Source organism: Myotis davidii, unplaced genomic scaffold, assembly GCF_000327345.1.
Source record: "Myotis davidii unplaced genomic scaffold, ASM32734v1 scaffold399, whole genome shotgun sequence".
Classification (NCBI taxonomy): domain Eukaryota; kingdom Metazoa; phylum Chordata; class Mammalia; order Chiroptera; family Vespertilionidae; genus Myotis; species Myotis davidii.
In genome coordinates, this window is record NW_006292094.1 from 3,511,565 (window position 1) to 3,526,925 (window position 15,361).

The 15,361-nt window shown below is 51.3% G+C and overlaps 1 protein-coding gene across 8 annotated transcripts in view; it reads left to right on the forward strand.

The window, feature by feature from the left end:
• The window catches only part of HRH2 (histamine receptor H2), a 49,098-nt gene that overhangs the window by 25,603 nt on the left and 8,134 nt on the right, over window positions 1–15,361 (forward strand). For 5 of the 8 annotated variants that reach the window (XM_006765406.2, XM_015565103.1, XM_015565102.1 and 2 more), the window contains one exon: window positions 9,577–10,050. The exons of 1 other annotated variant lie outside the window; for it this stretch is intronic. In XM_006765406.2, coding sequence (XP_006765469.1) covers window positions 9,577–9,718 — 142 coding nt within the window. In that variant the 3' untranslated portion in view covers window positions 9,719–10,050. Of the gene's footprint in view, window positions 1–2,788; window positions 3,352–4,357; window positions 4,465–9,576; window positions 10,051–15,361 lie in introns of those variants that run through there. 2 more of the 8 variants (XR_435757.2, XM_006765405.2) reach the window with 2 other exon arrangements.

The window sequence follows — 15,361 nt, forward strand, 5'->3', positions numbered from 1 at the left end:
CACACACACCTGGCACGCTGGCCCCTATTCAATGACCAGCTACCTGGCAATGGTAACCAGTAACCACCATTGCTCTGGGAATTGCTGTGCCTGGGAGTGAGACTGCCTAGGAACAGACTGGTCTTGGGCATGTTACTTAACCTCTGCATGACTCAGTTTCTTCATCTGTAAAATGGGGATGTTACTAGTACCTGCTTCAAAAGGTGGTTGTAAGGATTAAAGGAGGGAATATATACACAGGTCAGTGGCAGGTGACTGGTGGGGGCATGAGGTGTGAGGAGCCTCCAAATTGTGTGAAATTCTTTTGTTCTTTGCCGTCCTCCACATTTTTGGTATTTGAAGCATCCCTGCTTTGACATCTCCATGCAGAGAATGTTTTGTTTCTTTCAGGTTATTTCCCTAGAAACGAAGTTTCTAGAAACAGAGTTGCTGGTCAGAGAGGAGGGATATTTTAGGCCTTCATTACACTTTGCCTAATTGTCTCTGGACAGGCCCCAGGCTTCCCTGACTCCCTGCCGCCAGCCACAGGGGAAGGACCACTTCCTTGAAGCTGCATCGGGGTGGGTTCTGGAGGTGTTGTGGGTGCTGATGGGGGCAGAGGGTGAAGCAGCGAGGAGAAGGGGCCACTGACATTTAAGAATGGGCGGGGGGTGGGGGGGGGGGCAGGGAATAGGAGAAGAGTCTGAAGGGGCTGAGGAAGAACCACCAAAGAGGCAAGACCCACATTCATTCAGGGACAGGAGAGCAAATGATGCGGGCCTGACAGGAAGGGTAACCTTGAGCAGAAGGCAGGCCTCCCTGGGTCTCAGTTTCCCTTTCTAGGAAATGGGTGTGACACTTTGCCTGCCTCCCGGGGCTGGGGTGGAATGACAGGAGAAGATGGGGATGCCTGGGGCCCTGTAGGCTCTCCTCCCCCAGCGCCCACTGGTGGGAGCGAGTGCTGGCTTTGCTGTTCCTTTCAGCTTGAAGACATTCCACCCTTTCAAAGAGGCGTTGGGAAGCTGGCCATCTCAACTGGAGGCGGCTGAAGGGCTCAAACCAGGACTGGGGAGATCTGAGCGTGACCTCGGTTCCCTGTGTGTTAAAAGGGGAGGGGGAGCAGGGGGCTCTCTCAAAACTACGCTTACTTGCTGTGAGTCCTGGGAAAGTGACTGAAATGTTCGGGCTCAGACTCCCTCATCCGTTCGAGATAACAGAATAGCTGTGGGCCATGTATCCCCTGGGTGTTGTGAAAGTTAATGCTAAGTGCCCAACTCATGAGCCTGCTCATCATTTTATGATTCTGCAAACCCAGTTCAACAGCAGGAAGTGAGTGACAGGGAGTCAGGGGAGGGGTTGGGTGGAGGCCTTCACTTCTTTTTCAAGCAACAAGCTCAACATGCTGTAACATGTAAAATAGGCTGGGTGACCTCAGGCAAGTTTCCTAACCTCTCTGTGCCTTAGTTTCCTCCTCCATCAATAAGGAGAATAATATGTGCATTAACTGAGCTAATACTTACAAAATGCTTAGAGCGGGGCCAGGCATGCGGGCGGCGCTCAGCGGATCGTGGCTGTCATTTAGATGCTCTGGAATTAGTAGGCTTCGGAACTAGCAGATGTGTCACAGAGCTCTGTTCCTCTGACCGCCGGCTGTGTGACCTCGGTCAGGCCACTTAACCCCATGAAGGGCCAGTCTCCCCATTTGTGAAGACACGGATGGTGGTGCCCGCCTGGCAGAGCCAGCACAGAAAATGCTCAACCTGACTGCTGGCTGAGGCCTTAGAGCGGGCACCTGCGGAAACAGCCAGCCCCATGCCCTGCAGCCCAGCTCTCCCTGTGATGGGTGCACACACTGCTCACCAGAGGGCTCCCTCCCTTCCCCCACCCACCCCGAGCACTCACTGCCACAGGCAGGACGATCTCACTGACCCGTGATGTCGTGATGTCGTAAATACTTGGAGAAGGGCCAGTCCAGGCCACGAGCGGACACCAAAGCCTTCAGCAGCTCCCCACTCTGCCGAGTCACATGCAAACTCCTCCCTGGGGGCTGTGCTGTTCTGGCTGTGGACTCCCTGCCTCTCTCTCTGCTGCATCCCAGGCTTCCTGTCCTGTTCTCAGAGCACAACCCACAGCCATGCTGCCCCGCGGCCCCCAAGCACCTCTCTTCAATTTCCACCCAATGCCCTAGGCCAGTGGTTGCCAAACTCATTAGTCAACAGAGCCAAATATCAACAGTACAACGATTGAAATCTTTTGAGAGCCAAATTTTTTAAACTTAAACTATATAGGTAGGTACATTGTTATTAACTTAATTAGGATACTCCTAAGGCTTAGGAAGAGACACACTCAAGGGGTCAAAGAGCCGCATGTGGCTCACAAGCCGCAGTTTGCCGACCACGGCCCTAGACCCAACTCAAATGCCACGTGCTCCATGGAACCTCCCCTGCTCCCTGGGGCAGAAATGGCTTCTGTGACACACAGCCCTGTCCATGCACACCCACTCTTGCACATGCACATACCCACACACCCACACACACTCACTCATACACCATTCTCATCCATGAGTCACTTGAGACCAGGGACCCTGCCCTGCCCATCTGCACAGCTCTCAGCTCAGCGCTCAGCCCCACCCTGTCAGACTGTTTAGTCTGGTCCCTGTGAGGGAGCATGTCACGACGGGAAGGGGGTGCACTTGGGAGTAACAGCTGGGGGTTCAAATCTGAGCTTTGCTCCTAAGTGACTCCAGGGCATCACTCACCCACCAGAGCCTCAGTTTCCTGGTCTGTGCTCACCTATGCTCACCTTACAGAGCCATCAGGAGGACTCACCAAAAAAAGGATGCAAAACACACCTCGCTCAGGACCTAGCATGTGAGTGCTCAATAAATACTAGTCCTTGCTGATCATTCATTCATTCACCAGCACAATTCACAAACACTGGCTATGTGCAGGGCCCTTGGGGACTGTTAGAGTCACCGGCAACCTCTCCCTCCATGAGCTCCTAGGCTGGTCCCAGGTTCTGACCCATCAGTGCTCAGGGATGTGTACCCTGGGAGGTCCCCAATCAAGATTCCTCTTAGGAGCCCAAAGCCCTGACCCGCACCTCAATTTTCCTTGTCATAGGGAGAGAATAAAAAGGGGTTGATGGCTTGTGACTGTTACTGATTGCTTTCAGCTCAGTCCCAGGGAGTTATGGGGTGCCTTTTCCAGATAAATTTCATCTTATTTGTCACGCACATAACAATGTTTGCAAAGTACTTGTAGGAAGTTTGCCCAGCTTGCTCTACCCTTGCTACTGAAGGGCAGACAGAGAGCTCTGCCTTATGGACTTATGATTGGCTGATGTCCCTGCCCATCATACCTGCCCATGGCCCACCCCTTCAAAGCAGATGCTGGCCCAGGCAAACCCTGTGTTTACTCCCAGAAAATGAGGAGAAATCCATGAAAAAGTAATGTCTTCCATGAGTAGAGGGGTGACGTTTGAGCATTTGCATACTGGGCAATATGTTGGTTTGTGGTAGGAAACAAAGGTTTATAAAGATAACACTGATCGGGCTCTGGGTAACTGGGTGCCCTGACATGTTCACCTCATAGCTCATTTTAGAACAACCAGAAATGAGGTCTGGCCTGGAGAAGAGGGCCGCCCAGATTTTGGCAAAAGCCTAAGGCGAGGAACGGCCCTGGTGGTCCTGGCTGGCTCCCGGGGCAGGAGAGAGCCAGCCCTTCACTGTCCTCCACTCCCCCTTCCTCATGGAGGAACCTAGTTCCCAGGGCGCTGGTGAAACTGACCCTGTGGTGTGGCGGTTCTCCCGTGTTGTTGGGTACGGGACAAGCCAGGGTTCAGGGATCAGCCCAGATCTCAATACAGTCTCTCAACTGCCAGTTGTTGGTGACTTCCAGAGCACAGCAGCCAACAGCTGTGTGCTCTGCAGGAAACGAGGGAGGGGGCAGTAGAGGAGACTCTTAGAATTTCAAACCATTTCCTTCTCCCATCTCATCTTGTGGCTTCAACAGCCCTTTCCCTGGAATTATCCCCCTTTTACAGATGAGGGGCTTGGGAAGGGAGACGAAGTTAGCTGAGACCCACACCCAGGAAACCTCACCCTTTCTCCCAATCATCCCAGCACTTGGCTGGCACTCCGAGGTGTTGGCTGAAATGGCACCATCCCAAGGGTGGGAGGTCCCGCCCAGGAGGCTCTCCAGGCTAGTAGCATGGGCAGGTGGCTAGGGAAATAGAGCCTGCATGGGGCGCACGCACAGGGGTGAGGGCTGCCAGAGACGGCGGGGGGGAGGGGGGAGCGCTCTGCTCTGAGGAACTGGGGAAGTCAGAGACAGAAAATCACTATCTGAACAGATTTATCGGGTTTTTCATTCACTAGTTCACATGACTGAGCACCGACTATAAACCTGGATAGTGGGTAGAAGATGAAAGATCCAGGCCTGCCTTTCGCGTGGGAGACAGACAAAATGACAGTTAACCAAGGAGGTAAGCGCCTCTGCCGAGGGGCCGAGGCTCTGGGCGGGAATCAGACATCCTGGCAGACCTCAGACACGGCTTCCCACAGGAGGTGAAGCCTGAACAGAGTCTTGAAACCAAAGCAGAAGTTGAACAGCCAGAAAAATGAATGAATCAATGAGTCCGTGAATGAAGGCCTTTGCAGCACTGGGAACAGCATGTGCCTGGGGCAAACACAAGGAGGGCAAAGTCACGTTTGCACGTGGTGCTTCTGTGGGTGTGAGCAGCTCACTGTCAGTACTACCGGGTGATGGCCGGGGCACTGACATTCATTACCTGTGGTCCTTACAGCAGTCCCGTGAGGTCGCTGTTAGTAACATGTCCTAGAGGAGAAAACAGGCTTCTCATACAGAGTAGCTCTGAAACTGGGTCCTGACCCCTGCTGGCGAGACATAGTATAACAGCCTCTACATGAAAAGATGAGATTCAGTTCAAAGAACGTTTACTTAGAGTTACTATTAGTCAGGATGCCGTTGACTGCCCGCTGCAGAAAGCCAATTAAAGGAAACTGGGATTGGCAGAGAGAAAAAACTGGCTCATAGACCTGAAGAGACCAGAGCTGCTTCAAGCATGACTGGGTCCAAATACTTAAATGTCATTAGAAATGTGTCTTTCTCCAGCTTTCAACTCAATTTCACACTATGGTGACTTCATTCTCAGTCAGAGTCTCCCCAGGGTGCCACCGACATGCCAAGCTGACATCATACCATTGTAATGGCCCCATGGGAAATATCTCCCTTTCCTACTGCTTCAACATAAGGTTTCAGGCTTCTGTTTCACTGGCTGGGTTGGGCCATGTGTGTACCCTCAAACCCACACCTGGAGCCAGGGCAAAGAATAAGAGGTCAACCCCACCTCACCCACAGACTATGAGTGGGGAAGTTTGGATCCCAAAGAAAAGTCCAGGTGCTGTTCCCCAGAGGAGCGGAATGGAATGGGGGACGGGGTGCGGGGGGTGAAAGTGACAGGTGTTTACCACAGGCACATACGGAGTGGCAGACACCGTATTCTGTGCTCTCCTAGAATCCCATTAAAATCTCTTAGCTTTAAGTGTCAGGGCTCAGGGCAAAGATGGGCCATGAAGGGGCCCAGCAATCTTAAACCTCCCAGAATCTCTAGAAGTGTGTAAGGTCCTAGAGTCTACACAACGTGGGAAGCCAGCGCAGTGTCTCATCCCAGCTCTCACTCGGCATGGATGGCAAGCTAAGCAAAGGAGGAGGGACTCCATGCCACTGGACTTAAGTCAAATAATGTTAAATATGCATGTTACTACAATTTCATAACAAGGTAAAATTCCATATGGTAAGGAGGAAAAAGGCAACTTAATACAAAGCAAGGAAAAACGGGAAATTTGAGAAAAGGTGGGGCAAATATAAAACTCAAAACCACATTGAAGAAATTTGTCAGGATAGATTAGTAATCACAGTGCCTGTAAATAGAACAAGCTGGCCAATGAAAAAAAAAAGTGAAGGTCAGGCTTGGTTTTACATCCAAACGAGACATAGGAGACAAACATGTTGAAAGTATGAGGAAGGAAAAATGAGATAAACTAGGCAAATACTAACCAAATAACTCTGTGTATCTAAATTCATATCAGACAAGGTGAACAGAACGCAAAAAGTATCGCTCAAGATTTAGATTGTCATATTTTTAGAGATTCAATTCACCAGAAAGATAACTTGCATGTAACCATATAAACTGACTTCAAAACTATCTAAAGTAAAATTGACAGAACTACACAGAGAAGTTAATCATTAATGCCATAAACACATAATATTAAGAATGAAAGGGCAATACTATTTAGGATGTTGTAGAGATTAAGAATGGTAAGATGAATTTTATGCCCCAAACAAGAGAAAACTCAGATACTGTGAACAAATTCCTAGCAAAACAGGGCTTGCCAAACCTGACTTGAGGAGAAATAGAAAAACTGACTGGTCCTCTAAGCATTAGAAATAAATGAAATGAATGGAATACCAGCAGCACTTAGCTTTACAAAGCAGTTCCACCCAACACTCAAGGAGCAGCTCGTTGCAGTCCTGGCAAACTCTATCAGAGGAGAGAAAAAGGGAAACTTGGCCACTTATGTGATGAGGCCACCCCGGTGTAGAATCAAAAGCAAGCATGAGAAGGGAAATGGTAAAAAGCACGAGACAACTCTGATATCCCTCAACAGGGGGTGTATAAACTGGAGTATCTATATATATAAAAGCCTAAGTGACCGTTGTGATCAGTCAACTGAATGACTGGTCGACCAGTCACTATGACGCGCACTGACCCACCAGGGGGCAGATGCTCAGTGCAGGAGCTGCCCCTTGGTGGTCAGTGCACCTCCTGTAGTCCATCCCCCGAGCCAGCTGGTCCCTATGGGCCCCGATCGGGGCTGGCTAGACTGGGTGAGACGGCCCCAATCGGCCCTGATCACCAGCCAGGCCGAGGAACCATACCCATGCATGAATTCATGCACTGGGCCTCTAGTATCCACATAATGGGATCCTTCACAACAGTGAAGCTGAACCATAGATTCACACATGACACAATCTAATCTCATAAATCTAACATTAAACAACAACCACCACAAAGGTAGCTACAGAAAAAGTCATGAAACATGACTGCATGTCTATAAAGTAAAAGGCAGCCAGAACAACACCATACATTGGTTAGGGAAACATAAACGTTTGCTGAAGCAAGTTGAATGCTAGTAAAGTTCTATTTCTCAACCTGAGAGGTGGTTACACCTGCATCCATTTCACATTCTTTTGTTTTCTCTAACCCATGTGTATGTGTTTTTATAGTCTCTGGATATATGAATGCATTTCATTTTAAAATATTTAATAATGAAATTGACATGTAACAAAAAGTACGTCTGAGTAGAGGAGTTGGTTGAGATATTTATTTTGTTTTGTTAATTTCTGTGTTCTGTATTTTATCATGAACGTGAGATATTTCCATAGTAATCTTATTTTAAGTGATTGTTCAGCCCTTTAGGAGAAGGGAGGTAGTTATTTCCTAGCCTAGAGCTAGCCTTTCTTTGATAATTTTGCTCATTTCAGTGAAAGTCACTTTATCAGAGGCACAGGCTAGGTCTGGAATATTGACCCAAGGGTAGATACCTACCCGCCTGTGTGGTCAAATATATACACTATAGCATACCTCTGGGCCAGAGATATGACCTTGAGGTCCAGGGAGGCTGGGTATGCTGGGGGAAGGAGAGCTGGGGCCTCCAGCATTTAAAGGACACATGGGTGTTGGCTGTGGCCATTGGCTGTGTCCTTGCTCACAAAGCCTTGCAAAGTCAGGCATTCAGATATAGAGCTCCCACCTGAGGGGCCCCAAGGGGAAGCTCTATCTCTCTCCATGCGGGAGGGAGAAGGAACGGTGAGCTTGACTCCCCGGTGGCTTCACAGATAATGGCTGGAGCTGAGGCAGAATGAGCTTCATGGGACATCCCCAGGAACCAAGACTGGTCTCAGGGCCAAGGGATGGACAGGTCCTTTGGTTGACAGTGGACAAGGAAAGCTGCCACTCGAGCCTAGGCAGGGACGTGAGAAATGAGGCAGAATTTATGGCCTTAGAGCTGAAGCCAGACCCTGCCCTACCTTGGAGCTGCAGATCTGCCCAAAAGAATCTCTAGGGACCCCCTGTCAAGCTCGGCTTCTGTTTGAGCCAAGGGTGAGCTGGCATGGCCAGGGACTGTGACAGCACTCTCCAAACAATAGTCGTTTGCAAATCCTCTCTCCGTCCAGCTCATCTCCCCCCCACCCCGCCCCAACCTGCGTTATACACGCTTAGATGTCTACACCAGCTCTCTGTTTCCACTGAAAGACCTTTATGAGAAACCTTTATATCGTCACCATAAGTAGAAATGCAGTATCATGTGTGGAAAATGATGCAATAACTCAAAACTGTCATCAGTGTGGCCAGATCCAACTGCTGGTCAAAGCTCTCAGCCTGGGCCGTGCTCTGTTACAAAGGCAGATGCAGGCGATAGGGGCTGAAACCCGGGAGTCTGGCTGAGCCGTTGCCTCTGACCCCACGGGGCTGGCAATACGGACGAGGAAGGAATCTGAGTGAATGTCGCTGAAGGCAAAGCAGGTCTGCCACCCACATCCTCGCAGGCGGCAGGGCGGAGGAGCCCTGTGTGCCCACAAGTAAGGGAAGTCCTCTGCTTTCCAAATGTATGTCAAATACTTTGTGGAAAAAACTGTCCTACCAAGCATTTGGCTTACACACCTTCAGTGGCCTCAACTTCCATCAGCTTGGCATTTGCTGAGGACCTGCCGAGTGCCAGCCACATTGCAGGGTCTGGAGGGCAAGCATCTTGCCTACGGGGAGCAGACATTCTAATGGAGAGACAGAGTTGCTCACAACTGACTTGGATGCCAGGCTGACTAAATCTTTGTGCCACATTCTCCCAACCTTCCCCAGCTCATGCAAGGCATGCTGTGGGTGTTCAGGAATCCTTTCATTAAGACTCAGAAATACCAAGCTTTAACTGGGCTCCTACTCTGAGCCAGTCTTTAGAACACTTAATCCTTTCAATAATTAGAAAGGTATAAAGGATATATGTAAAGGTATATATTCTATATATATAAAAGGCTAATATGCAAAGTCCCCTGGGGAGTTTGACTGGGAGACGGGGAGTTCAATCACTCTCTATGACATGTGCTGACCACCAGGGGGCAGCATGGAATGAAGGAAGGCCCTGGCCAGCAGCGGGAAGGCCCAAATCGGCCCTGATCGCTGGCCAGGCCTAGGGACCCTACTCATGCACGAAATTTCATGCACTGGGCCTCTAGTATTATATATAAAGGTAGTTAAGCTCATATACTTCATATGCACTTGACCAAGGACACACAACATGTTAGAAGCAGATTTGGGATTTGGTAGCAGGTGTCTAGAATGCTCCCCCTTGTGGGCTGAGGGAAGAAGTTACCACTGTACATGGGTGGCCGGTGCCCTTCCCACCCCACCCTTCTTGGGGCCTGACATGGAAGAAGCAAAGGCCAGAGGCTAGGCCCTGGCCCCACGGGCCTCGTCTGGCGGTCGCTGCAGCCCTGACCTGTGCTTGTGTCTCCTCAGGAAGCCTGCACTGTCCTGCGCCGTGAGCTCCAGCAACCTTCTGAGCTGCTACAAGAGTCTGTGGGGACATCGGCTCCTCCAGAGATGTGGGGGAGGCCCCTCGGAGCAGCCACTGAGGACACCACCCTCCCAGGCTGCCTAGACCCGGCCTCAGGACACTGAAGATACTGCTCCCGGTCACCAAGATGTGACTCCTGGAGCCCCGAAGGGCCCAGTGGCCCCCAAAGCCACCGAGAAGGCCCCCTCAGTGACTCCCAGAGCACACACTGGGGTGCCAGGGTCCACAGGCCCTGTCTGTACTCAGCATTCCCAGAGAGGTGTTCAGGACTTCTCTGAGCCCAAGCTCACAGTGGTGCTGGCCCTGAGTCCTGAGCAGAGATGGGGGGACATGTGGGATGTGTGCACATGTGTGCACGGATGTGAATGTGCCCTCTGAGCACAGCAGAGGGTGTTGCCATAAAGTACTAGCCTGTCTGTGGGTTCTGCAGGATAAAAGGAGGGAAGGGAAAGGAAGAGAAAGGAGGAAATTAGCCTTCAATGAACACCTACTATATGCAAGGTACTTCGCCTGCATGAGCTCCCATAATCCTTATCACCTGGGACAAGGATCACTGTCCCTACTTTACAGAGGTGGAAACTGAGGCTCAGAGAAGCACAGGGCCTACCCAAGGCCACGCAGCTAGAATGTGCGCCTGGCTCATAGGAGGCACTGGTCAAACAGTTGTTGAAGGAATGAATGAATGAACAAATGAAGGGACGGGAGGAGGGGTGAAAAGCCAGGCCTCGAGCCCACAACACCACACTGCCTCCTGGGGGAGATAGGTCAAGGAGTTTCCTTGACTGAGCCCACCCGTGAGGCTCAGACCAGAGCCTGAGGGTCCCCTCATGCTGCAGCAGGAGTAGACTTGCTGGGGAAAGTGTGCCTGGCCTCAGGGAGGGAGGGGAAGGATTTGATGGGATTCAATAGACATGAGTAGAGGAGTTGACTCCCAGCACCCTCTGCTGGGATGCGTGACCTTGGCCGCATCAGGGGACTCCTCTGAGCATCTCTACTCCTGTGTCCTAGCAGGTAAGCTCCCCCGTCCTGTGTAGGTGGTGACAGCCGCAGAGAGGTGAAGGTGTCCATGGACTCTCTTTGCTGACCATTGCCCCCCTGAGCCTACTCTTCCCCTCATTCCAAGACCCCGTCCTGCTGTCCCCTCCCTGCCCACCATGCCTTCCAGTCCCCCCTGCAGCTCCCTGTCCTCTCCCAGCCATCAGTGTGGCTGCTCCCGAGCCTCCTCCTCTCACAGAGATTTCTCTGCTTCTGTGGCCTCGTCTACACCCTGGAGACTGACCTTACCCAGAGACTTAATTCTAAGCAGATCTGTATCTGGAGCCCAGACTCCTGCGAGCTTTCCCACTGCTGCCTCCACAGCGTCTCACCCTGAGCACGTCCACAACTACCCTTGACCTTTCTCCCAGCACCTGCTCCTCTCCCGGGATTCCCCTTCTCAGACTTTGGAGGCCAAGGGTCAGTCCTGGCATCCTCTCCACCTGCCCTGTCATCGCTCCATCCCACCGCCGACCCCTCGTCAGGACCATGAGATGGCCTCTGGGCCGCCCTCAGCATTCCCGACTCGCCTCCCTCCAGCCCAAGCCCCACTGCAAATGCAAACTGTCTGTCCCATGGCCCACCTTTCGGTCCACGCACAAAGCTGTTTCCACAACTTGAAATGCTTTCCCTGCCCACAATCTCAGCTAACAGCACTTCTGGAGGAAGTCTTCCCTGACCCTCCCTGTAGGCCAGGCCTGACACACACCCCGGGCACCGTCCTGGGAAGCGTTGGTGTGGTTGCGATACATGGCTGTCTGTGATTTCCTGGCCCCTGTTCGCTCAGGAGCTCACGGGTTCTGCCTGTGTCTGTTTCTGTTGTTGTTTTAATGTGTTTATTTCAGAGAGGAAGGGAGAGGAAGAGAGAGATAGAAACATCAATGATGAGTCATTGATCAGCTGCCTCCTGCACGCCCCCTATTGGGGATTGAGCCCACAACCTGAACATGTGCCCTGATTGGGAATCAAACCGTGACCTCCTGGTTCATGGTCACTGAGCCCCACAAAGGGCTGCCTGTGTCTGTTGGCCACTGTATGTCGAACCTATGACACCTCTGACACGTGAACTCATTTTTTTGGTTGATTTTTCTTTGTTAAATGGCATTTAAATATATAAAATAAATACCAAAAATATAAATCTTTGTTTTACTATGGTTGCAAATATCAAAAAATTTCTATATGTGACATGGCACCAGAGTTAAGTTAGGGTTTTTCAAAATGCTGACACGCCGAGCTCAAAAGGTTCGCCATCACTGGTCTAGACCCTAGAAGACTGTTGGGCACATAGTAGGAGCTTTAAGCAGCTTATCCGCCAATACACGAGAAGGCATGATTTTCCCCAATAGCCGCAATTATCCAGTCTCTTAGCTGGATTCCTTCTGGGAGCCCCAGACTCCCCTCCTTGGAAATTTTCCCCAGAGTCTAAGGCAGGTGGGTCTCTAAGTCATGGCCAAATCATTGGAGGCATAAGACTGGTCTGGCTGATCACAGATACAGCTGGTCAGGGCTGAGGGCAAGGTGTCCACACCCACCTGCCATCACAGCTACCCCCGCCCTTCTGGAGGCCTCTCGGTGCCTCTGCTGGCTGCAGAAGTGGGGTGCAGGCTGCCTGGAGGAGGAACAGCTGTGGCGGCCCCCAAGTCCACAATCTGTGTTCCCACTGTGTTCCAATACAGCTATTGAAATGGATGCTGCCTGGCAGTGTTATTTCTTAACTTCCTGGTGAGGAAATACTCCCCAAATTTCATCTTCCGGTGCATCTGGATTTAGAAAAAGAGTTATGATCAAATGCTGGAGTAAAGGATACCTTGGAAATTGCCCTAAAAAATGAAGGAGTTCTCAGGAAACTAGGTTTCATCTTAAAACACCACATCAGAAACGACAGACAGGCTGGTCGGAAGAAGCTGGCCTTCATGCTGCTCACCTGGTGAGCCAGGTACATGCGCGCTCAGTGTCTGTGGTAGGGACTATCTCTGAAGGTGTCGGCTTCAGAGGGGCCTTTGTTAAGTGGGAGAAAGAGACCGCTTTAAAATGGAAAACCTGTCAGTCAAAGAGGCCTGCAGTGGGGAGTAGGTGGGTGAGGTGCAGGGAAGAAATCAGGTCAAGGAAAATTCATGGATTCTGTGCAAGGACACATCCCGAAGGCAGCAGTGAAGGGCCTGGAAAATGCAGGACGGGAGCTGACCAGAGTCAAGGTCACAGTTTGATAGCCGCACTGTTAGCAGCGAGCAGGGTCCCCTGGGATGGAAGGGACCCCCTAAAGACACACAGCGATGAATTTGCACGGGGGGAAGGGGGAGACTGTGAGCGGCCACAGGGAAAGCTTACAGGAGCTGGTCTGCCTGAGTTCTAATGTGTTTCAGGGGGGAGGAGACACAGCCGTGGGAGGGGAGACCTGGGAGCAGCAGATTGATGGAGTCAATAGATGATGCTAAGCAGTTCTGTGTCCCCTGAAGTGTAACCCTGGGTGCCATGAAGACGGGAGCACTTCTTGGGCACCCAGCCACGACGGGAAGCCTGGGAACCACAATTTCCAGAGTCCTGTTCCAGCAGTTGTAGACTGCACCAGTGGGAAGTGGAAGAGAAGCAAACCATTACTGCTAAGTAGGCTAAGGGGATGGTGGGAGGAAGGGAAGGGGCAGGGCAGGAGAGGGGCCACCACAGGGAGCTGCAGCCGGAAAGTAGGCTGGTCCCATGAGTAAGGGCTCCATCAGGAGGGGCTCAAATGCTGAGGTCTGTGTTCTGAAAAGATCTTTCAGACTCCAGTTTGGGGAATGGACTGGGAAGTAGGGGGCAGAGGCAGGCAGAGTGGGTGTGAGCAGCCCCACTGCAGGGGAGGGTCAGCCAACTCTAAACTCTACTGCACACCTTGGCCTCTGTGCTGGGAGCCAAGGAATCGACCTCCCTGCCCTCCAGAGCGGGCTTGGACCTAAACATTACCAGGGAGTCAGGGAAGGACGGGCACGGGGCCAGTGCTGGGGTCGCCGAGGTCAGAAGCAAGGAGCAGTGTGTGGAAGGTGGGAGGGCGTGGGCCACAGCAGCCATGCGCTTCTAACAGGAGCTGTTACTGGCGCACATGGAGCCAGTCTGTGTTTAAGCTCAGGGTAGAAGCGGGTGGGTGGCCCAGTAGCCCGGATGGAGGGGATCCATTTGGAACCCCATCTGGGCTCAGTGGCTGCAGCTCACCTTCACTTAGCCCACCTCTCCTGGTCCTGGCGGAGGGGGGGGCGGGGGAAGGGTTATCATCTTCATTGTCCTTTTGAGAGAGCTCTTTCCAGCTCATTCAAGCAGGAAATGACAGCGAGGACACACATCTCCCACCAGAATTCCCAAATCCCATCAGAATTCCAATCATTTCAGTGATAATTCAGGAACCTTCAACAGTCGCTAACAGCTGCAGAGTGACAGGGAGGAGGCCCCTGCCTCTGCCAGCAGCCCTATGGGATTCATCATTCATTATTTTGGAGGTCCCTGCAAATGTTGGTGCCATGTCCCTGACCTCCCTACTTGGGGTCACACAGCACAGCATGTTTCTCACGCCCCGAGATGCCACTGTGCAAGCCAGAGGCCTGGCTGGGCCACATCCCTCACTGCCGGGGGCACTGCCAAGGCTCTTGTGCCTGTTGGGCCTGGCAGGAAATGAAGCCCCAGAGGGACGTGCACGCCCACATAAACCTGCCCTTCACTTTCAACTGACATTTACATGTAGGCGCCCCTTGCTGCGCCCAGACATTCTGTCTACCCCTCCACAGGGGCAGAGGCGGAGAGAACATAGTCTTCTCGGCCAGGTAGTGGTTTGCACCCCCACCAACAAGAGCCTGAACAGGGACACAAAGCACCCAAAGTAAAAAACCCAAGTGGCACAGCCAGGGTTCGAACCCAGAGTCTCTGGTCTCCAAATTCCTATCTTTTTTCTCCTTCATGTTATGAAATTAATTTTTAAGGATTAAGCGACATAAAGATACAGCCTCTCTTCAAAAGTGTGACATTGTGGCACCCATCTGAGTTTACTCCCTCCTTGTCGACCTCTCCCCATCTGCTTCCCTAGGGTCTACCCAGAGGCAGCCATGCTCCCAGGCTGCTGAATGGGATGTGTCCCGTTTTCTTTGGTTGTCAACATGAACGTTACACTGCATCTAAAAAACTGACCTCAATGCGAGGTCCACGCACATTGGCACACGAAGGCCCCCTGCATCAGCTGTGGCCACAGAGGGTATTCTGTGGTCTCAGCACCCCACCGTTCCTTTAGCTGTCCGCTTGGCCAAGCACATTTAGAAATTATAAGTCGTTTCTAATTTTTAGCTGTTTCAACACTGGTATGCTGATCATATGACAATGCTTCCTTGTGTACGTGTGCAAGTGGATTTTGGTGGTGGAGGTGGTGGTGGTGGTGGAGGTGGTGGTGGAGGTGGTTGTGGTGGTGGTGGTGGTGGTGGTTTTTAAGTTAAAAGCCGACTTGCAGCCCTACTGCATTTACTTAGTATATATAAACCTTACAATTGAAGTTTACTTCATGATTTTAATGTCTTGTAAATATGTTTTATGTCTACTTGTTTTCAAATTATTTCCTCAATTATGTTCGTGTAATCTGAAGCTCCTTTACAAGTCCTATTTTAGAAGGAAACTTGAGATAGGTTTGCTGATTTACACTAGGTTTATTCAGTGAGTTAAAGTTGGGAGGAAAGGTGGCGC